The sequence below is a fragment of the Cyphomyrmex costatus genome, unplaced genomic scaffold (assembly GCF_001594065.2).
Source record: "Cyphomyrmex costatus isolate MS0001 unplaced genomic scaffold, Ccosl1.0 scaffold685, whole genome shotgun sequence".
NCBI classification, from domain to species: domain Eukaryota; kingdom Metazoa; phylum Arthropoda; class Insecta; order Hymenoptera; family Formicidae; genus Cyphomyrmex; species Cyphomyrmex costatus.
In genome coordinates, this window is record NW_017280250.1 from 1,197,841 (window position 1) to 1,221,539 (window position 23,699).

General features: G+C 37.3%; 3 protein-coding genes across 6 annotated transcripts in view; 2 read left to right on the forward strand and 1 right to left on the reverse strand.

Annotated features, from left to right (window-relative positions):
* The window catches only part of MICAL-like (protein), a 34,327-nt gene extending 17,912 nt beyond the window's left edge, over positions 1 to 16,415 (forward strand). For 2 of the 3 annotated variants that reach the window (XM_018547822.1, XM_018547823.1), the window contains exons 3-12: positions 473 to 651; positions 4,242 to 4,330; positions 12,778 to 13,089; positions 13,174 to 14,489; positions 14,566 to 14,791; positions 14,965 to 15,300; positions 15,453 to 15,588; positions 15,659 to 15,887; positions 15,969 to 16,081; positions 16,161 to 16,415. In XM_018547822.1, coding sequence (XP_018403324.1) covers positions 473 to 651; positions 4,242 to 4,330; positions 12,778 to 13,089; positions 13,174 to 14,489; positions 14,566 to 14,791; positions 14,965 to 15,300; positions 15,453 to 15,588; positions 15,659 to 15,887; positions 15,969 to 16,081; positions 16,161 to 16,348 — 3,124 coding nt within the window. In that variant the 3' untranslated portion in view covers positions 16,349 to 16,415. Of the gene's footprint in view, positions 1 to 472; positions 652 to 4,241; positions 4,331 to 9,264; positions 9,309 to 12,777; positions 13,090 to 13,173; positions 14,490 to 14,565; positions 14,792 to 14,964; positions 15,301 to 15,452; positions 15,589 to 15,658; positions 15,888 to 15,968; positions 16,082 to 16,160 lie in introns of those variants that run through there. The other variant, XM_018547825.1, reaches the window with a different exon arrangement.
* A 29-nt stretch (positions 16,416 to 16,444) lies between these two features.
* Positions 16,445 to 18,014, reverse strand: LOC108780190 (protein-lysine N-methyltransferase EEF2KMT). Its single transcript, XM_018547826.1, has 5 exons — positions 17,898 to 18,014; positions 17,649 to 17,798; positions 17,377 to 17,565; positions 16,777 to 17,275; positions 16,445 to 16,696 (listed from the first exon to the last, which is right to left on the reverse strand). The coding sequence occupies exons 1-5, from the start codon at positions 18,012 to 18,014 to the stop codon at positions 16,590 to 16,592; spliced, it is 1,062 nt and encodes a 353-aa protein (XP_018403328.1). The 3' UTR covers positions 16,445 to 16,589.
* A 1,328-nt stretch (positions 18,015 to 19,342) lies between these two features.
* On the forward strand, positions 19,343 to 22,416 carry LOC108780163 (polymerase delta-interacting protein 3). Of its 2 annotated transcripts, none has more exons than XM_018547775.1 (7): positions 19,343 to 19,443; positions 19,870 to 20,282; positions 20,788 to 21,011; positions 21,096 to 21,148; positions 21,228 to 21,447; positions 21,532 to 21,740; positions 22,020 to 22,416. In XM_018547775.1, exons 1-7 carry the CDS (start codon positions 19,373 to 19,375, stop codon positions 22,096 to 22,098), a joined length of 1,269 nt encoding a protein of 422 aa, XP_018403277.1. In that variant the 5' UTR covers positions 19,343 to 19,372; the 3' UTR covers positions 22,099 to 22,416. The 2 variants fall into 2 exon arrangements, with proteins under 2 accessions (XP_018403277.1, XP_018403278.1); XM_018547776.1 differs by lacking the exon at positions 19,343 to 19,443 and adding an exon at positions 19,699 to 19,778.
* The last annotated feature ends 1,283 nt before the right edge of the window (positions 22,417 to 23,699 follow it).

Below are 23,699 nucleotides of genomic sequence, written 5' to 3' on the forward strand. Positions count from 1 at the left end.
TCCTGCATAGATTTCGATATACAACACTGCACTCCGACTTCAATAAATTAGAAAATCAGAGAAGTGTCAGAATCGCTTGTAAAAATTATGAACGTTTTTTTTATTTTAAAATTGTAATCGATATTCAACGTTACATCCGTTGCTCATTTTTATTTATTAAAAGTAACGGATTTCTTTCTTTAATAAAGACCGGGCATATTTAAAGTGTCGTTTACGAATCACATGTTTAGTAGCGGTGGTTATTTATATACTTGTTCCTAATGAAAAAAGCGATTCTCACCGTACCACGCCCACGAGTAATCAGCAGCCTGATTTATTCAACAAATCCTTTTTACACATTCGACGTTTTATCGAGTGGCCTTCGGAGGGAATAAATATGGCCGAGAGGGATTGCGCCGAAGTAATCGATAGTAGAAGATTAATACTGTTTAGCAAAAGATAAAAAAGCTTAGGTCGGTTTTTTTTGTTACAGCGACTTCAACAGCCTGAACAAGGACGATGTGTACAGAAACAACGAGCTGGCTTTCAGAACTGCCGAGCAACATCTTGGAATTCCTGCACTTCTGGACGCCGAAGACATGGCGTCCTGCATGGTGCCCGATCGATTGTCCATTCTCACCTACCTCTCGCAGTTTTACCAAACTTTCGGAGGTTAGTATCTCATCGCGATATTTCTTCGTGGAAAGCGAAGCTGACTTTATGAAAGAAAATAACGTTCGCATTTAGAATCGTCTCACAATCAGACGTCTTATTACGCGAAGAGCAAACATTCTCTGGCTCTCGGAATGCGTTAAAAGATTTAATTAAATTCCTCGATTCGCTTGCTCGCCGTTACTGTATTAAATCCCCGAAATTGAAATAATCCGAGCAGTCCTGACGTCGACGGCTGCATTTGCCAGCCTCATTTTCCTTTTCGAAAGATGTCTGACCCAAATAAGCACGTCGCGAATAGTCTGAAGAATACATGACGATTCTAGTGCCAGGTTTTATTTTCAATCTTGACTATCGACCACTCTTTTCATTGTTCTTTTCTAGACGTCTCTATCGGATACAATTCCGTTGGGAAGTACACAGCTATGGAGTTTCCTTTTTTAAAGGAATGTTTTTTTTATACTTATCGATCATCGCAGTATGTCTCTTTTATTTAACGTAAATTTTGCGAAAAGAAATTGTTATGCAAACTCAGTTTGCGTAATTCACTTTCTCTTCGTTGTGAAGATCAATCTTTATATGATTTTTATCGAAACAATGATGAAGAGAGAGAAAGAGAGAGCGAGTAAATTTAATTTATATGTATATTGAAAAATTAAAAACGAGACTTTTCGGTCGTGTCTCTGATACAGTGACACTGCGATTCCGGACTGCGAAAAAAGTATTTTATCGGCACACACATCACGTTCGTTTTCAGGCTGAAATCAGGCAAGTCCGATCGACAGACGTGTGACGTTCAAAACATCGCAACGCATTAATGTCTCGCATGCTCGACACGATTGCACAGCCCGTTACTAAATGGGCCAAATAGGCCGCGCCGCTCGGGCTCGTGTCAGCGATTGGTTTCTAGCTTTCTCCTCTCTTCGCGGACTGGCGTATCTCTCGCAATTGTCCCTTCGATTAATATCACGCGCGTGACGTCTGTCGCGGAAGTTGCGCCATACAAGCCGAGGTCGGTATATCTGCTTTGACAAACACGAAATGCGAAGCACACCAATCATTTTGAAATTTCGCGAGTTAATTTTTCTTCTCGATCAACGTTCCACGACGTGAACGTAATATCTCGATGAAATTTCTTTCGACCCATTTAAGTCGGTACACAACAAATATATCATAGTTCTAGATCTCTTCGCACTTCTCGTAAGCGACGCAGTGGTCGTCTTACTTTTTACCGAGGAAACTTTCGTCGATGTTTACTTCGTCGTTTTTATCAGTCCCTCTGGTGGGCTTTGGTTATCAGGAGTGCAATTAGTCGGTTGTCCGATTGCGAGGCTGCAGGCTTTGAAAATTTGAGTAGCCACTTGTTGAGCCGCCGCAAGATTTGCATTCCTTTTTCCGCGGCTTTTTCACCGTTCTCATCATCTCGATCGGAAAATAACTGCTGCTAACGGCATCAACCGTTTACGTTATCGTTTACAACCACTTGTTGAACGGACGTTATTACGTCGTCTGTGTTGTTACAAAATTTTCATTCTCCTTTACGACGATAAGCGCCAACGAGTTGACTTAGGAATTTTACGTTTGATGAATGTGCCATGCTTGCCAACCATGATATTTAATTTTTTTCAACGTGTATCTAGGTGCCGTCGTAGTTTATGCTGTAATTATTGGAGGTGTTGAATTTTGTTCTGCCTCACGTGAAAATAATGTTTATTTAACTCTGTTGGACCTAATATAATAATAACAACTTTGTTGAAATATATAGTAACAACGATAAAAACTTTAAAGGCATAGCCGATTTTTTTATCGTAAATTTTAACAGATTTAAAAATCTAAAAAACAAATTAGTAAAAAAAAACAGTTTAAGTTCTATAATAGTAAAACCTGATTGTTAAAATAAAAGTACGTAAAAATTTTTTAGATTTTATTCAATCTAGTACAATAAAAAATCTACAGTGAAATCCGAAGGTTAGTTGAGAATTTTTTAGAGCGATTTAATTAACCTTTAAAGGATAGAGTTCTATTTTTTTAATCTAAGCTTTTTTAGTGAGATTTGTTATAATTTGTTATTTTAGTGTATTTTTGGCTTAAAAAAATGTGACATTATTTGAGCGCTATTATAGTGGTTTATTCTGCAAAAGTTAAGGATTCCATCTTCCCGTGTCATTTATATTAAAGCACTATTCTCGACGTCTAAAATGGCTGAAACTTTTGAGAGCTAAACTTTAACGGTAAATTGGAAGGATATTTCATATATATCGTAATCCTTTTTCCTTGCCGGCCTGCATCGAGAAGATTGGCGTGAATTATTCGATTTCCAGCTCCCGGCTTCGCGCTCGCTTTGAAACCCGGCGGCGTTTCGTTACGCAAAGTGTCGATGTTATAACCGTGCCTCTCGCGTCGTGATCTCTAATCTTTTCTCCACCATCCCTCTGCTCTCTTCTGCAATCGCGGCTCGCAGTTGCGAGAATAGGGAAGCGCGCGATTTGTCGAGGATATATCATTGGAGCGTATTGACGCTCTACGCGTCGCTAGAGACGAGATATTTGTGGTAATCTATTAAAAGTCCATCTTTTTCCCCAGCTCTTCTAATCTCATGGAATTCCAGCCTCCCGTAGATTAACCGTACCGTTAACCTTTGAACGACGGTTAATCCTGATCGAGTAGGAAGACGATCCTTTCCTCAGTTGCACCGTAAATGCCCGCCCGGTTACGAATTAACGCGATCGTAAGGACCTGTACCGTTCCTGAAATCACTACCTGCAACAAGGAAATTGCCACATTGCTCAGTAGTCGACGTTCTGTCCGCTTTATAGCTACATTAGGCTGCGTTCTCGCGGTCGGGATTAGACTCGGGCGCTTCTCTCGGGGCGAATGATAGCGTTGGACGTTTGTCTTGTATTAGCACGGCGAGTAAGCGAAAGATGAAGGTACACTTATCGAATCTCGCTACTACAGAGAGGATTATACTTTCAACTACTCGTACTTACACAGCGTCGCGCTCAGCGGTATCGCCGTAATAAAACGAAAAAATAGAAATGAGATAAATGAGCTTCCTCGAGCGAAGCCTTCGTTATTATAATCCCGTATTTCGCATTCCTGGTCGCTAACACGAAGAAGAGGCTACGTGGAAAAATGTCACGTGAATTTACACTTTAGATCACGCAGGTTGATCGACATCGGTGTAAATAAGCGGTTTTATGCAAACGCGCCAGTTGGATAACTTTTCTTCGTACTGCCTTGTAAAAAAAGTCAATATTGTCATTCAGAACAGAAGCGTATTTCCGCTACCATTCGCCCCGGCCACAATAGCGGTACTTCCAGCTCTCCGTTCATAAATATTCACCCTACGAAGGAAACTTCTAGAAGAGACGTTCCATAAACCATGTCGACATTTCCTCGAGACAATTGAAACGAAACGGCTACCTTCGTACTAAATTTCTTTAAAAAAAAAAAAAAAACAGTTTTTTGTGTTCTAATGTTGTTTCATAATTTCATCTATTTTTTCTAATACACGTTATTATTTTAATAATAAAACGAAATAATAGTTAATTAAAGGGGATTGAAGAAAATGTTATGCTTTATTGTAGGATCTTCACCCAGCCGTCTGGCGACAAACAGAACGACTGAAAGTGCCGACGATAGGATCGCCCCTGTTCCAGAATCTCCTAAACAAAAGGTACACATCATGATTATGATTACAACACGATCAATCAATCAATCGATCGATCGTTCGCTCGCTCGATCGAGGCAGACATGCTTTTTTCTTTGCCCCGCTCCCTTCATTCAATGAACGTTATTTTGTAATTTTATACATAGTAGTTTTATAACAATTTGGATCGATGAGAATAAATCCGATTAAATAAGAGAGATTCTATATTCGGTCAAAGCTGATTTTAATGCTTAAATATTTCTGTGTGAATTTATTATACATATATATCTGATTCTGCAAACGGCGCGCTGAAGTCTTTCGATCTTGAAACGAACTTGAATCTTTGAAAATCTTTAAATAGAAGTAATAATATCACTTATTATTGACAAGCAATTTAATAATTCCCTGATGCTAATAAGCATCTTTATAAGAATATTAATAATTTGATATCAATGAGAATCTTAAATCTGCGAATAATTTATTGCGATACTTAAATATTTCCTCAGCCGAGATTCGCATCCGAATTTCTCGTATTTCATGCGGGTGTTCTTACTTATTCGATTATCGAGGCACGGAGTAATTTGCAGAATCAGATATGTATATAAATTCATACAGAAATATTTAAACACTAAAATCCACTTGGACGAAATATAGGATTTCTCTTATTTAAGTAGTTTCATAAGTTTCGCTTGAAAGCTCCTCTCAAGCTTTTCCAGAGCGGAGAACCGTCGGTCGTGCCGTAACACGTTGAGTGATATTCCTCGTTAACTTACGCAATCGCGAATCACCTTTATATGAAAGCATTAACCATACGTACTTACGCAGCTATTCTTGTAAATCCTTTTATCCCGTTGCGCGTTTATCTTGCGCAAATGAATGTGATATCGTGAATTAATAGCGATCGGACTTTGTATGAGTCACATGTTTACGACTTCAACATCACTTAACGTGTTAATCGATTATTTTCTTTCTTCCTCTCCTTTCTTTAATTTTTTCTCCTCTCTCTCTCTCTCTCTCTCTCTTATCACATATCGCGTATTTGTTGCAAGACCAGTCGACCCACTTCGCTGTTCATTTTCAGACGCGTTGTTCCGAAAGAATCGAATTCGAATTTTTCCCGTTGCTAGATCGATGCTAAGAATCTTCGAGGAAAGTCCTCGAGCGATGGATCGCCCGTTCATGCGCGGTTTACCTTGACACCAGCGTTGTCCCGCGTTGCAACAAGCCAACAACAAATGCCATCGCCGTTGCGTTTGCGTAATCACGCGCGCATTTATCGACACATACGCGCGAGTGCGCGCGCGTTCCCCTTTTTTCATCCTTTATGTATTTTTACATACAGGGTGATTCAGGAGGAAAGGTCAATATTCTGGAAAGTGATAATAGCGATAATTTCACGCCAAAATGTTAATATACTGAGAAAAAAAATGTAATAAATCTTAATACATATTTCTTTGGTCGACAATACTAAACATTTACTTACAGTAAATAAATATTTACTTAATAAGAAATACGAGTTAAATCAAATTAATGGTTTCTGTGTACTAAATAAAATAAAATGTTTGCATTTGATAAAGATTTACATAGAACTAGTTAATCAAATGTTTATTAAAATGTAGTATTTTTTTTTAGTTAAATTGAAATTCTAATTGAAAATTGATGAATAAGAATTTTTTGGGTAAATCTATTAGAATTTTAGTTGAGATAACAATCAGAGTTCTAATTGATATAATCTGTGCAGAATCTTGTGATCATTTTCAGCCAAATAGTTTTTTTAATGTATAAACATGTGTTCTATTCTAAACGATTTTGAAAATAATCTGAATTTAGCATGTCTTATAAGTTAACGGAACATTATTTTAAAAAAACTAATAGAGCAACAAATTTTTTTCTTTGGCAACTTGTTAGCAATAAATGAGCAACAAATAAAAATGTTAGTTAAAATCGATTGTGCTCGCTTTGTTCCGCTAATTTATAAGATGTGAATTTAGCTCGTAATATTGTCAATATTGCAGATCCGGAATTCTATATACGCGTAAAAAAGAGTCAATAATATTCTTCAACATAGCAGCAGTAGTACTACTATCACAGAAGCCGTAAACGTACAGCATATTTGCATATCCGACATTTATGAATATGTGCGTCATTTTTAATGTTTCTATATTTCCTCCAGAAAGGGAATATCTACGAATTAAATTTAATGCGCAGACCGTGGATATTTCTCTGAATGGAGTAGACAGTGTTACAGTAACACAATAGTTAACAGACGCAAACAGAGGTAATGGCAATAGTTAAATTCAAATTATCTTGGGAATCGTTCGAAATAGGGCACACGTTTATTCGAACATTTTAGCTTAAAATGACCTATACTGTCACCTCAGAAAATTGACCTTTTTCTGGACCATCCTGTATATGTATATATATTTATGAATATATAATATATTTTTATGTATTATGTATATTTATGTATATATACATATATTCACCCTTTTTCCATTATCTCATTTGATGACCGGTCGAAGATGAGAACGTAGGCGGGAAGAATAGATCTGACGCTCGTCCACACGATCGCACACACGTAGTAACACACGCGCACCCTGCACGAACGATCGACTATATTTTTGTGTCGACTGCATTTTAAGATCTATCAGTTTTATGTGTGAGAAAATTAATAGCAATAGATGGGCGTAATGTTATGTAACACGGAGCTGTACGTGCTGTTTGCGCTTACGTAGATACTTTGCACTTTCGGTGGCTATAGCGCCTTCTGCGAATGATTAATTGCGTTCGCTCGTCGATGTTTCGAAATGTGTTAGTTTTATATGTGCGAAAAACTTGTCCTCGCAACTCGAAAGTTTGTAATGTCTATTTTATTTGTTCGCCTGTCGTTTCGAAATGAAACTTTTGTGCGCGGCACCTTTTCTTTTTCAGGCTCTCGTGCGACGAAAGTCCCAAAGTCGGATCGTCGCGGTCTCGTTAACTGGTTCGCGAACTCTTCCGCTTAGAAAATGACTCCGAGAAACACTGAAGGTCACGGAGTAAAGAAACGCGTGGTTGGCGTGCACGGTATCTGTCTCGGGGATCCATTTAGTCAGTGATTTCGTGACCAACAATGACCGCTTCTGTCAGTCATGTCGCCCGCCTTCGTGATCTCGATTCCGAACTGTTTCCTCGTACTTACTGATGTCCGCTATATTGCTACCTAGACCGATACGGACGATCGTCCTTAATAAGCAGCCGGGAGAACATTTACATTCGCCAACGGCAGTGAGTACACGAGAGAGGAGTATCGCGCTTTGATGGATTTCGATCGAACGAATTGCGGGAAAACGGGACTTTAAGAAAAAGTCCAATTTTTGCTTTGTAGCTCCAATAACACTGATAGTTATCCACTCGCTTCCTCTCCCCCGAAACCCTTGTGTCCCGTGCTCGCACGCAAGCAAACATCGAGATAGTCGTGAGCAAGAAGTTACCGTTGTTCCGGAAAACGAGGCGTAGTTTGCTCGCGAATTTCTTCAAGGTCCCGTCGTCAACCGGCGGTATTCCCGCCATTATTTCCGAGCAACGGTGAAGTCCACGGAACGACGTGTCTCGGTAGGAGCCTACCAGGACACTGGAAATGTTGCTTGAAGTAGAAGTCACGCGAACGTAGGTCAGATTCTGTTACCAAGTTGTGACAATTTCAATGACAAGACAGCGGAACCAGCGTTAAGCGAAGTTTGTGTGCCGACGAACGGGTTTCAAAAGCAATATGTTCTGCAGGAAAAGCAGTTTTACAGTTATTGTAATATGTTTTCTTTAACATGAACCCCGCTTTAATCTCGAAACACAATAAGTCGTAAGCTTTAAGCTCTACAAAGTATTGGTCAATTATAGTTGAATGTAAGAAGAATAGTTGACTATGAATTAGTTGAGAGAGATTTCTTATATCTTGAAGTTTACTACATTTATTGTATTTTAAGATTTCTAAATACATTTAAAATTCAGTGAGGAACTATAACCAATATTAAAGAATTTTACAATAAAAAATGTCAGTGTAGATTTAAAACGCTATAGTTTCTATGTAATATTTATCATGTTGGGATCAATAACGATAGGTTTTAAATCCACATTATGATGTGTTGATTTGGATTTTTAATCTATATTACATTGACGTTAAACCATTTCAAAATCCATTGTTGCAGAGTTGCTTTTTCTGTTGAACACAGTCAATAACGCGACCGTTACATATATTATAAAATTCCGGTCGTTTCTGTGCGTATCAAGTTCGCATTAATTGCTCCTATCGTGGACTTCATCCGCTTCGAAGCTCGACCCACATGCCGCAATTTCCTCGTTCTAGCATCCGTCAGTCAGTCTGCTTGGTGCTTCACGCCACGGCTGATTCCGCAAAGTTGCCGAAAGATTAAAGCAAGGAACATTGTTTTAACGAGTCTTAATTCCCGGCCCGGTTCGTCGACAAAGAACGAAAGAACAAGGTGTGTGTGTACAACGTGGATTATCCGTTCTCGCGTGGGTCGAGTTAGGTTCATTACGATTTGCATAATCGCCTGCCATAGTTAAAGCCGACACGCGTGAGTCACACGGCATAAACCCACGGACATTAGGCTTATGCAAGACAACGCAAACTATCCATCTTGTTGGTATGGAACGAAAAAGTTAAATTGAGTAAGAGAAATCCTATATTCGGTCAAAGCGGATCTTAGTGTTTAGAAATTTCAATGTGAATTTATATACATTTCAAAATCTTGCTGAACTTATCCCAGGCGAGGGGTGAAATAAGAATTAATAAAATGACGGAAGCAAATGTGTGTTGCACGTAGCGTAAGTATTACGTCTGATTGAACGATCCGCGTGTCAAGTCAAACTTCCCCGGGAACTGTCGCTCGTCGTCGCATCGAAACGTGTATGTCAATCCCCATCTCTCATCGTTTATATTTTTGTTCTCCAGGAGGAAAGCTTGGACTTAATGGGGCAATATAAACCTGAAATATTCTGCTAGAAGGTAATTTCGCTTTGTCGTTATTGTTTTTGCTTGCCTATGGTTGATCGTTGTTGGGTAACTGCATGCTGGCATGCACACACACAAACACATACAGAGTGAGCATTGAATAACACACGGTGTGATTCGGGAAAGACGGGAGATTTACATCCGTTGGATTATTTTTTCCCTTTCCTTTGAGGACGAAAAAAAGAAACGTAGAAGTAGAAGTAGCAGTCAGACTGGATTCCAAAAGGAGACGGAAGAAAAAGAAGTAAGTTTGCGAAGCTCACACAGGCTCTACTTGACTCTGCACGGGAATGTCTTATTACTACTCATAAAAATTGTTACGTTTCCTCGTGTCATGCTAGCTAACGACACTGACGAGCGGTGTGGCGTTATTCACCATACATTTTACGTTCTTCTTTTTTTATTTTATTTTACAACACAATGCTTAGAGATGCGGATTGTCGTCTCCTCCTCAGTCGACGGATCTGTTTGCGCTTCCTTCTCACTATACTGGAGAACAAATTCGTGCTGCGTGAATTGTTTGATGCCGGGGAGCAGCCGTGAAAGCATTGCGAATTTCAACGAGTCGCAGATACGAATCGTCGTCGCGGAAGTCTCGTCACGTTTCCCGTGATCGGAGACTACCGTCGCTCTGTCAGAATAAACGACCCGTACAATTATATATACCGACACGTTGCAGTCTCCCGTCTTTGCCCGCGCTAAAGTATCGACTGGAAGAATCGATTCGAAAAACGATCGATCACCATCAATCCATCGCGACACCTCGCGCTATTCCAGAATTGTCGCCTGTTGGTCTTGCCACAACCTCGCCGGAGAGTGGCCCGCGATCGCGAGTTTCGACCAATGAATTCCGACGCCGGAAGCGGCTACCCGGGAACGTCCGTCGTAATTCGTGGTATATTTCGGGACGAGAATGGAGAGACTCGCGACCCGTGACTCTCGCGCGCGTCTAATTGTAAGCTGAAAGCTCAATCACCTCGTCAACCGTTGCATTTGTGTCATTTGCAAGTATATCTATCTATACGTGACAAAGCCGAGTGAACGCTGAGGAAGGTAATTAATCACGAGTGGCGACTCGCCGAAGCGCGACGTTCTATTTATATGTCATTGCCATTCGTTGCGTGTACTCGATGCATGCGCACGCACGCACGCACGCACTCACGCAATAGAAATCGGACGCGCGGTCAGCAGCCTCTCTATCGCGAGTTCCACGCAGTTGGATCGTCACATACGTGCCGTTTCCCGTCGTGCGAGGGACTACGCAGAAACGGTAAGAGAACGTCGAAAATTCGCTCTCGGTTTCTTTCTGCCGAGACAAAGGCTTTAATTAAGAAGATTAACTCACACATATCAGCAATTCTAATGGCACGTACGGTGCGCGAAGAGAGAGAAAGGGAGAGAGAGGGAGAGAGACAGTGCATTTATTGATATTCTAGAGCAAGCCTTCTAAGAACAATCATACAATTATAAAAGCAAAGTAGAAATGGCAAAAAGAATATGTACAAAAATTAACTAATTAATAAAGAAGAATGAAAGCATTTTACAAGAAGAAAAATATGAATGTAAAAAACAGGAAAAAAATAAGAACTAAATAAAAAATATATGTATAAAATAAAAGTGTGAAAAAAAGCGAACTTCAAAATAGGAAAACAGACAAAATAATAAAATCAAGGATATAAAAAGAAATATACGTATAATGATAGTGCGTGATATTGGCCAAACGTAAATGACTGAGCAAAAACGAGAGAGACAGAGAGAGAAGCGCGACGAGAGGAATAACAGTGTTCGGATTTTCAACGAAGCCACAAACGACACGTCGTCGACAGTGTCGCATCAGCGACGAGCAAACACGGTTACACATAATAACGTTGCGCTTATCGCCGATCAAATTAATTAATCACGTACTTAATGCCGCTCGAAAATCGATACTTAAACGCGACGTTATACCTCTGTGAAATCGTCGACGTAAGACGCCGTGACGATCGGTGTTTCGATAACTGCTGCGTTTTTTTTTCGATATATTTTCTTTTATATAATCGCGATTAATCACTTTACGAATACACTTGTACATTCGTCAATTCTTGATAAACTTACAATAACGTTACGTTTAATAATGCATTTATGGTAATCGATATATCTATAACGATAACGCAATGTTTATTTAAGTAATACGTGAATAAAGAGCGATCGTGATGGAAATCGTGAAGCGAATTTTTTTTTTTTGTTGTACTAACCCGCGATCGATCGCCGCTTTATTTAACCGCCTATGGAAAACTCATGCACGTGGCGTCGATGAAAGTTTAATGGGAGATCGATCTTGCGGTTAGCAACCTATCATCCATGCAATTCTTCAGTGAGAAGAATTAGCGTACGGACTTCAATCATCACGAAAGAATGACGCGACGAAAGATACTCTGAGATATACCTAGTCTGATTAATCGCTTTTTAATTAAATCAGTTTTCCTTTACGAATCTCATTTACACTTGGTGCATAATAACTAAATCGGTAACGAAATCTTCATAATTGTTATATGTGTTCACAAAGAAAGAGGAAGAGAGAGAGAGAGAGAGAAAGATTTCTTTAGATCTTCTACGTTATACTTTGAATCAATATGTCTGTCATATAATATCAAAATAATACTCAATAAAACGTCCATATATTGGAATATCGTAAAAATTGTTCAATATATGTACCTTCGAATGTTTCTAGCACAAAGAATTTCACAGACTCTTTCTACGTCCTTACGTCAATACTTTGCAAGTTCAAAAGGGAATTCTAGAAAGAATATATTCGACACGCAATCGTCGTCCTTTTCAATCCCAGTTCCGACGCAAATGATGCGCATTTCATTTTTCGCGACAAAGATTTGACGCCATTCTTTTCTTATCCCGCTCGCAAAGCAAACGTTCTCATTATTACAACTGCATGATATACTACGTACTACCCGTAGCACGCTCTGTATAGAAGTCAAACTGATCCGATGCATTATTGGATTCACCGGACACTAGATGTATACAACGATAATACAAGAGATGTATGGCCAGCCGCTATTGTGGAAATTCGCTAGCTGTGTAAAAGACCCGACACACGAGTAACTCGATATCCAATGGCTCGTTACAAATGCGCGACCTACAATTTGCCAATATTTATCTCCAGCTGTACGCTTTTCCGACCGACAGAGAAAAACGATTTCCGCAATTGTGATAATGTCGTAAAATTTCGCGCTATATAAAAATTCGTGCATTTTAACAATTTACGAGAATATCGCTTCGATTTCGTAGTAATTTAATTGATGTATAGAGTGATTGTTCAAGTCTCCGATTAAATGGTGATGGTAGTAACAGTGGTGGTGATCGGCGTTTGCATAAAATCGCGCGTAACTGGCTACTACTAATTGCTAGAAATAATAGATAAAAGAATAATGACAATGTTTGACTCGATATGTTCCCTCTGATAACGCAGGTGGGGTCGCGTCTGGGGATGCGGAGGGATCCGTGCGCCGCATGCGGGTTACCGGTCTTCCTGGCGGAGAAGCTGCTGATAGCGCGCGTTCCTTATCACCGTACCTGCTTCCGGTGCGCCCGCTGCTGCAACCAGCTGACGCCGGGCAATTATTACGAGACCGAGGAAGGCCAGTACTGCTGCGAGACATGTCCGGACGAAGAGGAGACTGATAGCGTGCTTCACAAGTACGCCGAGTCGACGATGTCCGATACGGAAAGAGAGAAGAATGAACCGAGACCGCTTAGCGACGAGGAGAAAACAGAGAGGAAGGTCAGTTTTTGCGTTTTATATTTGAATAAGTATAATATTTGCGCTGAAGAAAAGTCAATTGATGAAGCTTCGTTGTATGTGTAGAGTGTACTGGAGAACGTAGCGGTACCCGATTTGATTTCTCATACGTCACAAATGCGCAAGAGCTTCATGACCAGCCATCTTCTTTCCGAGAAGTTTGAGTCTACCGCGAAAGATACATTCGAGAGTACGAAAAGCGACTCGGATCATCGTCAGGAAACAAAAAGCAGGATCGGCTCGGCATTCCCAGACGACGACGAGAACGAGGAGGATGAGGAAGAGGGAGAGGAGGAGGAGGAGGAGGAATCCCACAGTTCCGTGACGGATTCCCCAGATGTGGAGGAGTCCAACATCGAGCGATACGATGTACATAGCGCGTTAAATAGTTTAGATATTAGGAGCGACAAGGATCAGCGATCGACTGCCATTTCATTCCATGACATAGATAAGCAAAGAAGAAATGATGATACCAAAGAGTCGCCAGGATGCGCCAGTGAACGTGTCAATCCCGAAACAAGATTGTCATTGGTTCAGAAGAGACTCCAAATGTTTGAGAGTCGGGACAAAAGGGATCACGTCGATGGAACGGATCAAAGCAAGAAAAGAAATCAAGTGGCTCAGGATATCACAATGGTTCAAGGCGACTCCTGGGACCTGTCACCGGACGTTCTTCAAGCGAATGAGGAAGAACGATCGGAAAAGAGGCTCGAGGAAGATTCAATAAGTAAAAATACTGATAAACATAAAGACAGCTTTGAGAATGTCGGCATACAGCAAAAAGAAGACTCGAAGATTACAAATAGCGAGGAGAACTTTTCAAAAGACTTTGTACGAGCGAATGACGAAGATCGTCTTAATAAAGATAAACTACACGAGAATAGCGTAAAAGTCCGAAGTATCGAAAGACGAAAAGAGAACTTTACGAAGATCGAGAATGAACGAACTGAAAACAATAAGATGGATGAGGAGCATTACGAACATGCTACGGGAAACAGCGTGTTGACCGTAAAAGGCATCAATTTAAGTGACAATGAGAATTATCCGGAAGACTTGAATCCATTCAAGAGCGACGAAGAAGACAACGTCGCAGAAGAGGGCAAACCACGGACTGTGATAAATAGCTCTAAAAACAATAAGGTGTCGACTAATCCATTCGACAGCGAAGATGAGGACATCGAAGAGCCAGAACCGCCAAAACCGGCGATAAGAAATAAATCGGAGAATCGAGGAACATCTGTGACGAAGCGGGTCCTCGCGGCGCCACAAATCAATCTTAATCCATTCTGGAGCGACGAGGAAGAGGAACACGGTAGTGACGAGGAAAGACGAGATAAAACGCCACATGGAAATATGCCTGTACCAAAACCACGTACTATCAAGTACGTTTTGTTTTATTTCAGCAAATAAATATATGCAAGAGTATCGCGATAATTTTTTTTATTTTTATATGCACAGGACCACTCCCGAAGTAAATGTTGCACGGAGAGCAGACTTAGATCGTGGAGGCTTATACGCGTCTAATACTTCCTTAACCAGCTCCGAATCAACCATAACTCCCGGTGGAACGTATAGAAAAAAGAAACCTGCGCCGCAGCCACCGGTTGCGAAAGAACTGTTTCCATCTAATCAGCACGAATCACCTGTACCCAAATCGCATAATAGCACATTACTCTCGTGTCACGTAAGTCTTAAGACGTATCAGTTCTTTTTTTAAATTTAATTATTTTCAATCTGTTATTTTAGATATTTGACACTAAAAAATTATTTTACACACACATACACATTACATTTATAAAATATACATTATATATAAATTTCGTAAAAGAAAGCGTTTGATTTTCTCTCGCAACAAAGAATTCATCATCTCGCACAACGCCAAAAGCTCGAAAAAACAAGCCGGCTCCTCCGCCGCCAATGCCAACTAGCACACCTCGTAATGTATCGATCAGCAAAGGATTAAGTTTGGATGAGTCTCCCATAATCAAGCTTCGTGACGATGATCGTAACTTGAACATGTGGGAAGATCAGAAAACAAACAAAGACGAGGCGAATCGAAACAGGCAAAGTTTGAGCAATATCTCATGCACTGATAGTTCCTCCTACATGTCTTACACAGACAAAAGCGTGCAAGGAAAGTGGAAGAGGAAAAAGGGTCCCGCCCCACCGCGACCAATTCCGCATAGGAGAAAGGTAAATCTTATCTTCTATCATAAGGCATGTTGTTACGGTGCAGATTTCTTCGTGTAAATATTTAGATATTAAAATTCAAATTTTTGCTAAATTAAATTTTTAAGAGCCATAAATATAAATAAGATGCGAGATTGTATTGTTTTTAATTACAGATTAAAGTAATATCTATGAAAGATGTGAAATTAGAATTAGATGAAATAGAATTGCAACAGCAAGGCTTAGAAAGACAAGGTGTGCGATTGGAACAATTGATACGAGATAAATGCGAATCCGGACCTAGAATAGACGGTAAGGAACACATAAATACGAGAATAACATATTATAAAAATGTATAATTAACATTTAATTTAATTAATAGATTCGTCGCTCGGTGCAGATGTGGAGGAATTGGTTTTAGAGTTGTTCGCATTAGTAAACGAAAAAAATGAATTGTTCAGGAGACAGGCCGAATTGATGTTACTACGGAGACAACAAAGATTAGAGGAGGAGCACGTTGAAGTAGAGTATCAAATACGATGTCTCATGTGCCAACCAGAAGCTACTAAAACAGACTTCGACAAACAGAGAGAAGAAGCATTGATACAAAGGTATTTTCGAAAAAAAATGTTTATTTAATACAATGTTAATAGAGCATAAACATACAATTACACGTTTTTATTTTTCTCTAGGTTAGTAGAAATTGTAGAGAGAAGAAACGAAATTGTCGAATGCTTAGAGATGGATCGTCGAAGAGAAGTAGAAGAGGATAAAAGCATAAATAAACATATGGGTTTATTTGCTGGTAAATAATGTGACGATAGATGTACTAAATGCAAGATACAATGTAAGCTTCCATTTTTAAATTACCATTCATCTTTCAGCAAGGAATAAAAACGAGCTAGCAAGCAAAAGCAACGATTCTTCTAATGCAGGGAAAACGAAAAAAGGAAAAACAAAAGAGAAAGTGAAAGAAAAGAAGTTGAAAAAGGCCACAAAAAAAGATGCCGACAAGGATGTGGACGAGACTGAGGTGAAACTCAAACGCCATGGCAAAAGAAAATGGTTTTAAGTTGCGATAGTGTTAACAGTTAACGATTATGCTATACATAGATGTAGAAAATATTTCATATTTAATACTTTTATATATATTTTTAACGTCTGTTATTTATATACATAGGAATTTATGCTAAGGTTATTAATAAAATCGCCTGTTTAATTGCTCCTGATTTCTTTCTAATTGTATTATTTGTAATTAAATAAATTACTTATCTAATTATAGGTGAATTAGCAATATCACAGTAAAACTTTCGTCAAATCTTCTGAAAAATCTTCAATATCCGAACAGGCGCGTGAATCAATTCTATCGACATAGCCCATTGTGGCAAACTACATTCTTCAAAAGCAAGATCATAATTTCCTAAAACAAAAATTCAATTTTTTGACATTTAAATCACCTCTTAGTTTTTTAATTAGCAAACGTAAATCACAATCAAATACCTAAATGTTCCAGAAACTGTGAAACAGTGTCTTTATTACGAATTGTTGCAGCAAAAATAGCATAGTTGTTTGATGCTAAAAGGCATTTTAATCCTAATGTCAATGCAGTAAACGAGTTGCTGTCATACAGAATATCGGCGGCAATAATTATGTCGGGTTGCAACAAATATTCTGACATGTGTTTATCGATATCCTCCCATTTCAAATCTATTACATGAACATTGGTTTGCTCGTATTTTAATTGTAACTGTAGTTTTGATGTTGTATCAGATGTATTCAATAGTTCGCTTTGTTTATTCGATAGGAAATTGAGTTTTATATTCTCACAGAGCATGTCTAATACTGTTGGATGACAATCGGAGAAAATATATTGTTTTGGAGAACATACGCTAATTACGCTCATACCAGTCAATCCAACTCCACAGCCAAGTTCTAATATATTTTTTCCACAAAATTGTTCTTTGTTTTCTGTACACCATTGACTCAATACTATAGCACCCTGTTAATTGCAATTGATTTGAATAATTCTTAAGGATATTTTGTAAACAATTTGAATAATGTTTAGAAATTATAATGATACTCAAAAAAATAAACAAGTACCTGCCAGCTACATAAGCCCGTAGTTCCTTTAGAGATCAAATTCGTGCTTTCTTTTAACGTAATGCAACTTAATGTTCCATTTTGTATTAAAAAATGACGATAATGTACAGATTCTTCATCTGGCAATGATATTAATCTACAATATGCTGCGTATAAATCATCATGAATTTCATTACCGCTTTCTTCTATCTAAATCACATACAACACTAATAAAGGAAATGATTCTATACTTTCTAACCTCTCTAAAAATTAATAAAATATTTTAAATATACCTTTTGCATAAGTAATTTTAAAAATGCTTTCTGATATGAGGTTTTTATCGGATATTGTTTAATTAAGTCGTTATTTATCGTATTATCCAAAATTTGTTTTTGAATATCTAATTTGAGATCACACACATAAGTTTTGTATTCCTCCAATACCTGCAAGACATTCCTTTTACATTATCAAATTATCACTATATGTAATCACAAAATGTAACAGGTTGTATTTAGTTATATATATAAAATTGGCGTATGTACTATAAAGTCCAGTTTAATTAATGCAGTACAGCAGAGAAACTGCTTTGTTAAGGAATTTATCATGGAATTTATGATACGAATATCGCAATTCATATCGCTATTATCCATATTATCCATGCTATTATTTGATTTAAAAACAAACTTTTAAGTATAAAAAATCACCACTCGCGCGAAAATTGTCAAAATTTTTAGTTGCGAGTTTTTTTCAAGCTGTTTTTAGGGATTGTGCACACAATCAAAGAAAAAGGGAGGGAATTGGAGAAAATTGGAGGGAACACAAGTGGAATTTTGCAACCTATCAGAAATGTCTATTCCAAGTATAGGATTAATTTCGAACAGACTTGGAATAGTAATGGTATCAACAGAGTGGTTTCTCTCTGGTATCAATCATATGTAACTTTTTTTCTAAAGCGGAAACTTAAAAAGTGAAAACTTTTATGTTTGTGTGTATCACTGAACTATACATACAATACAAAAAATTTTTACTTTCATCACGTTTCGATCTAGGAAAAAAGTTACACTGGGTACGGTTAAGTTGCCACTACAAATGCTTTGAAGCGTTTCTTGATTGGTCAATTAGTAAAATTCTTTCTTTTGATTGGTCAATCAAACGCTTTAAAGCATTCGTAGTGGCAACTCGACCGCACCCACGATCGATACCCAGTACTATTACCAAGTCTGTTCGAAAGTAATCTTTTTATTGCGATTTTCTCAGTATTAAGCGTAATTTATCCTCTTTTTTGTATTTTTCTCTCCAAAAGTCACCTAGAAATTCTTGTATACTATTTATACCCTTAAAATTTTACCGATGAAAACAAATCTTTAATTCTAATATTTCTGATAGAAATTCTATTAAATTGGCAACACTGAGGTCTGTTAGCGTTACTTGAAATCCCCAAGAATACTTGTACTCAGCGTCTTCGCTTTCTGTTTTCTCAACGCTCAAATAAATATCTATTTCATTTTAAGTACATAAATGTTTGGGATTAACCAGTGTAAATAGACCTAGAAATGGTTTTTGATCGATTTAAGAAATCAACTGTAAGAAATCAACTAATTATAGTCAATTATTCTTTTATATTTGTCTGTGATTGATCAATATTTTACAACTTACAGCTTACTACTCTAATATGTTTCGGGACTTAATGGACTTGGAAAGACAATTATTTACACTATCTTGTGATTATTTGATAATTTTTGCATATCTTTAAGAAAAAGGATAATAAAGTATTACATTTCACACAAAATCAATTAACTTTACAACGGCGTACAATATTCGTTATTTTCTAAACGTCGTTGCTTTGTGCGCGAATGCTTCCGAGAATTCCCTATGTCCGCGTCCAATAGCGTTTCTGGCAACGTGTCACTAGACGTAATCCGATTCCGAAATTGCAGCCTTCAAATTCAGCTTGACTGGTTTTGAGTGACTGTACCGCCTTGTACTTTGCGTACTGTGATCTGTAATTTGTTTCGTTATGGCTGATACGAGCTTAAGCCTAGACGATATAATTAAAAAGAAATCATTAGGAATGAGAGGCAAAGGAGGGTGAGGCAATTCAGTCCAGTGGAATTCTCGCTAATTTCGTAGCAAGCAGTAGCGAGAGTTACATATTTATAACCTTGACGATCGTGCTTTCTTTTACCGATAGAAATCTGTGCGGTGAAAATCTTTCCTTAAATTTTCGTTCTTCAGATATCCTCTTGTTTGACAGTTTTGTTGTCGCGAAGTCGCTCGAGTAAACTGTCATGCGCGAATATTATTCGCAGCCGTGAATAGCTCTGGAATCTGGAGCAAAATCTACTGATCCCGTATTCTCTGTATTACCGTATTACATCCGGCTTGAATTGATAAAAACTTGCTCCGCGATTTTTGAACGTCATGTAAGAAGACACGTTCGTCAATCTTCGCAATATTTTCTTTTATTACTATAATAGACAAAAATTAGAAAATTTATATTGTATAATTGTACAGGGTACGCAGGGGCGTCAGCAGAGGAGCACGAGCAAACGGTTCCGTGAGAGGACGTGGCTCACAGGTGATCACAGATGCGCGATTTAAAATAATACAGAAGAACCGGGAAAAGCTTACAGATGCCAGAGACAAGCTCGCTGAGATAGCGAAGCAGAGCGATGCACGACTCAAGCTGGATAAGCTTCGTGCATCCCATTACAAAAAGATAGATGCCCTTTCAAGTATTTCACGCAAAACTGGTCGAAATGGCAGACTGTCATTATCGACTAATAAAATGCCTCCTTTGATGCAGCATGTATTACCATCAAATATACCGAACAATTACATGCAGCCTTCCACGAGAACAGTTGGATATAGACCACCTCTCGCCGAGTCTCATTACATAGGAGATATGAGTATGGATTATACTGATGGTATGTGACACATAATGTTAATATATTGAGATATATCTTTTATTTGCAACAACAACATAAGAAAAAATAATCATTTTTCAGAAAATTTTAATTGCAAATAAAGAATGAAAACTTATAGAAGAAAAAGAACGTAAATTTTAAAAGAACAAACTTTTATATTCCTCTACAATCAGTTATTACATTAAAATTATATTCCAAAACAAAATTTTAATGATTCAAAACATTCAAAATAAATTTTCTGGAAATTTGGTTTTCTGAATTGCATTGTTTGAATTATTTATGAATATATCACCTTAATTATTAATTTTTATTAACATGCTTTGGTCTTATTTTAACTTTGTTTATTTTAACCTTTGACTTTATCTTTGTTTACCTTTTTCGAGATAACAAGCTTGTATTTTCTTTTGTTGCTAATATGTTTTATAATAAGATTTATTTTAAAATATCCTATTGAAAATTATTGAAATATGTCAAAAAAAAAATTTATATCAGCTTATTCTTTTAGATTACCTAACGGATTCTCCTTCATTGAGAAGGACTGTGAGTAACGAATATGCACCAACACCTCCACCTCCACCTCCTGTATTCAATATTAATCCGATTTCTCCTTACACTTGGATAAAGTCTAGAAACACTAATGTTACTAGGATTCCAGCTCGAAAATCTGAAATAGAAAAGGAACGAGAAAGGCAAAGAGATTACAATAAACTCGCTTCACGCTCTGCAATGGTAAATAATTACATCTTTTTTTTATGGGAAATATGTACAGTTGCTGTTCTATTTAATTTTTATTACTTGTTCCTTATTTCTTAGGTAAAAACTGCCTCTCCTTATAAAGAAGATTGGAATTTTGGTACAAAATCAAGGTAAGTAATTACATTTTACAGAAAAATTAAAATATTAACTGATTGAAAAAACTATCACTTTATATGATTTTGGTTGCAGAACAATTGTAGCAGAAGAAACAGCAGATTCCAAGTACTATGATTCCAGAAGTATTCGAGAAGTAGGAATTAAGTCGCGTCTTGATGCTTCTGGCAATAAGATAAGAACAATGAGCGTTTTATCGCGGCCGAAAGCAAGTTCCAGTTCATCGGCACAATCGAATGGCTATCGAATTGTAGTATCCAACTTGCAAGCCAACGTTACGCAAGAAGATATTAAGGTGCAATAGGATAAAGAACTTATTTCTAAAAGTTTTCGCATTTGCTAGTAAGGCGTTGAAAACAAAAATTTTTACATTGTATAGGAATTGTTCGAAGATGTTGGTGAACTGCTCATATCGAGACTAGTTCGTCCAGGTACAGCGGAAGTAATTTATAAAACACTAAAGGATGCGTCTAAAGCAGTTGAGACTTATCATAATCGACAATTAGATGGCCATCCAATGAAATGTCTTCTCGTTAATCCACGATCAAAAAATAATCCCACTGGGCCAGCCGTTCGATCTCTTGCGGAGTAAGTAGCAACAATTTTCTATTATTGTGTGCATTAAATATATATTCTACGAATCTATTCTATGTTGAATCATATGATGGTATATGAAAGTCAAAAACAGCACAAATTCATTTATTTGAATCAATCACATGAAATCATTACGTGTAATTTCTCACATCTAATGTCATAATCTATTATGGCTGTAGAAACTAATTAATAGTCTTAAAATTGTATTGAAATGTGTTGTTTGTAGACAGCCGACGAACTTCCTTTTTTCACCACACATTTTTTTGTCTATAGATCGAGACGTAGTATCAGCTCAAGTTATGTACAACCAAGTTTAGGAGCGGTACATCGCGCCTTATTTGATGATTCTTAATCGACTGTATCCATTTTGATAAGATGACTAAGTTAATATGAAGGAGATAAATGAATGTATGTGTAATGGACATTATGCTGATTATTCTTAGGAAAGCGAATGGAGAAATGAACGAAACACACGCACTCATTGTGTGCAACTCCAATTCTTAGCTGTAATTATATTAATAAACTTATACCACTCATTATCTTTGGTAGTTATATGGTCTAAACGACCAATAACACTGGAACGCTCGTAAAATTTTTGTAAATTATTTTTGGCGTTAAACGTTTCCTCTTATATTTTATGCACTTTTTAGTTGTAACTTTATTGTTCTTATGTCTTACTTTAAACATAGCATGTTATAAGTTTAAACATATATGTTATAAGTAATAAGTTATTTATGTGTGAGTATGGTTTATAACTTATTACTAATTTAAGTATTAAGTTATAGTGTATCAAGTGTTTAAAATATTAGAGGTCGCAAAATATCTTAATATTCAAAATAATAAGAAAAATTCAGGCGTTCTGGTGTTAAAACATAGAGAAAAAACTTAGTTAAAAATAATACGGCCATGGAATAGCATAAATATCGGGTGCAAGTTGCTTCTTGTACATTTAATATACAAATAAAATGATACTCCTTCAGCAACACTTTGATATTATATTAGAGGTATAATATATAGATATTAGATAAATAAGGTCATGATATGACCACGCGTGCGTACGATCATAAATATAACTTATTATCCAAATTTAATATTATGTGGTTTTTATAGTTTCAAATTTCGAAAAGATATGTATGTTTATATGTTAGACAAGTCATTTTTTCAGACTCTTATTATAAATTTACGCAGAAATAAGTACTGGAAAAATTTATTTTCTCACTGAAGATCCATAATAATAATTATGTATAGATGGAGAATAAGGTGATACAATTCTGAATGAAACGAGATTTGAATCGGCAACATATTCTAGGTGGTCGACTTGCGATCTATGGATTCGGGTTCGATTCCATCTGCGCCTTAAATACGAGATTTTTCGCGTTTAAAAGAACATCTCGCTCCACTTTGCAAATAAATATAATACTACAATTATGTCTCGCTTAAAGAGCACTATTGTTCTAATATGTGTTACGCAATATCTTAATTCATTCAAGAATCAATATTTAAAGAAAAGCTCAAGATCTATATGAGACTTTGATTTGATATGAGACAAAAATTGTGACAGTCTCCGAAGAAGAGGCATACACTGGATCAGAAGACTCATATTTTATCGCGGAACTGTGAACCTTATAAGTGATCGAAAAATCATATAGAAGCTTAAAGAAGAAGAAAAAGAAGATTTGAATTCACATTCAAGTTCATGTTTGGCAACATTGATCTCATTGTGCGGAGGGAACCACCAACCAGAAAGAACCAAACTTAAACTCGAAAATTTAAATCATTTCGTTCAAAATTGTACTATTATGTGAAATTGCACCACCTTACCTTATTCGATAGAGCGCGAAAAAGGGAAGAGCGACTTAATACGATAAAGAATTTATTTATTTATACGTACAACATCATCACAATATTCATACCTATAAAATACAAAAGCTAACACACCACGCATGTTGTTGA

Bases quoted from the DNA above. Each gene is read 5' to 3' on its own strand.
- LOC108780163 (XM_018547775.1), top strand. From the start codon at position 19,373: ATGGCTGATACGAGCTTAAGCCTAGACGATATAATTAAAAAGAAATCA. The intron at 20,283-20,787 runs GTATGTGACACA...TTATTCTTTTAG, and splicing joins GAGTATGGATTATACTGATG to ATTACCTAACGGATTCTCCT. The intron at 21,741-22,019 runs GTAAGTAGCAAC...TTTTGTCTATAG, and splicing joins GCCGTTCGATCTCTTGCGGA to ATCGAGACGTAGTATCAGCT.
- LOC108780190 (XM_018547826.1), bottom strand. From the start codon at position 18,014: ATGGATAATATGGATAATAGCGATATGAATTGCGATATTCGTATCATA. The intron at 17,566-17,648 runs GTATATTTAAAA...TATGTGATTTAG, and splicing joins TAAAATTACTTATGCAAAAG to ATAGAAGAAAGCGGTAATGA. The intron at 17,276-17,376 runs GTACTTGTTTAT...TGCAATTAACAG, and splicing joins CGGGCTTATGTAGCTGGCAG to GGTGCTATAGTATTGAGTCA.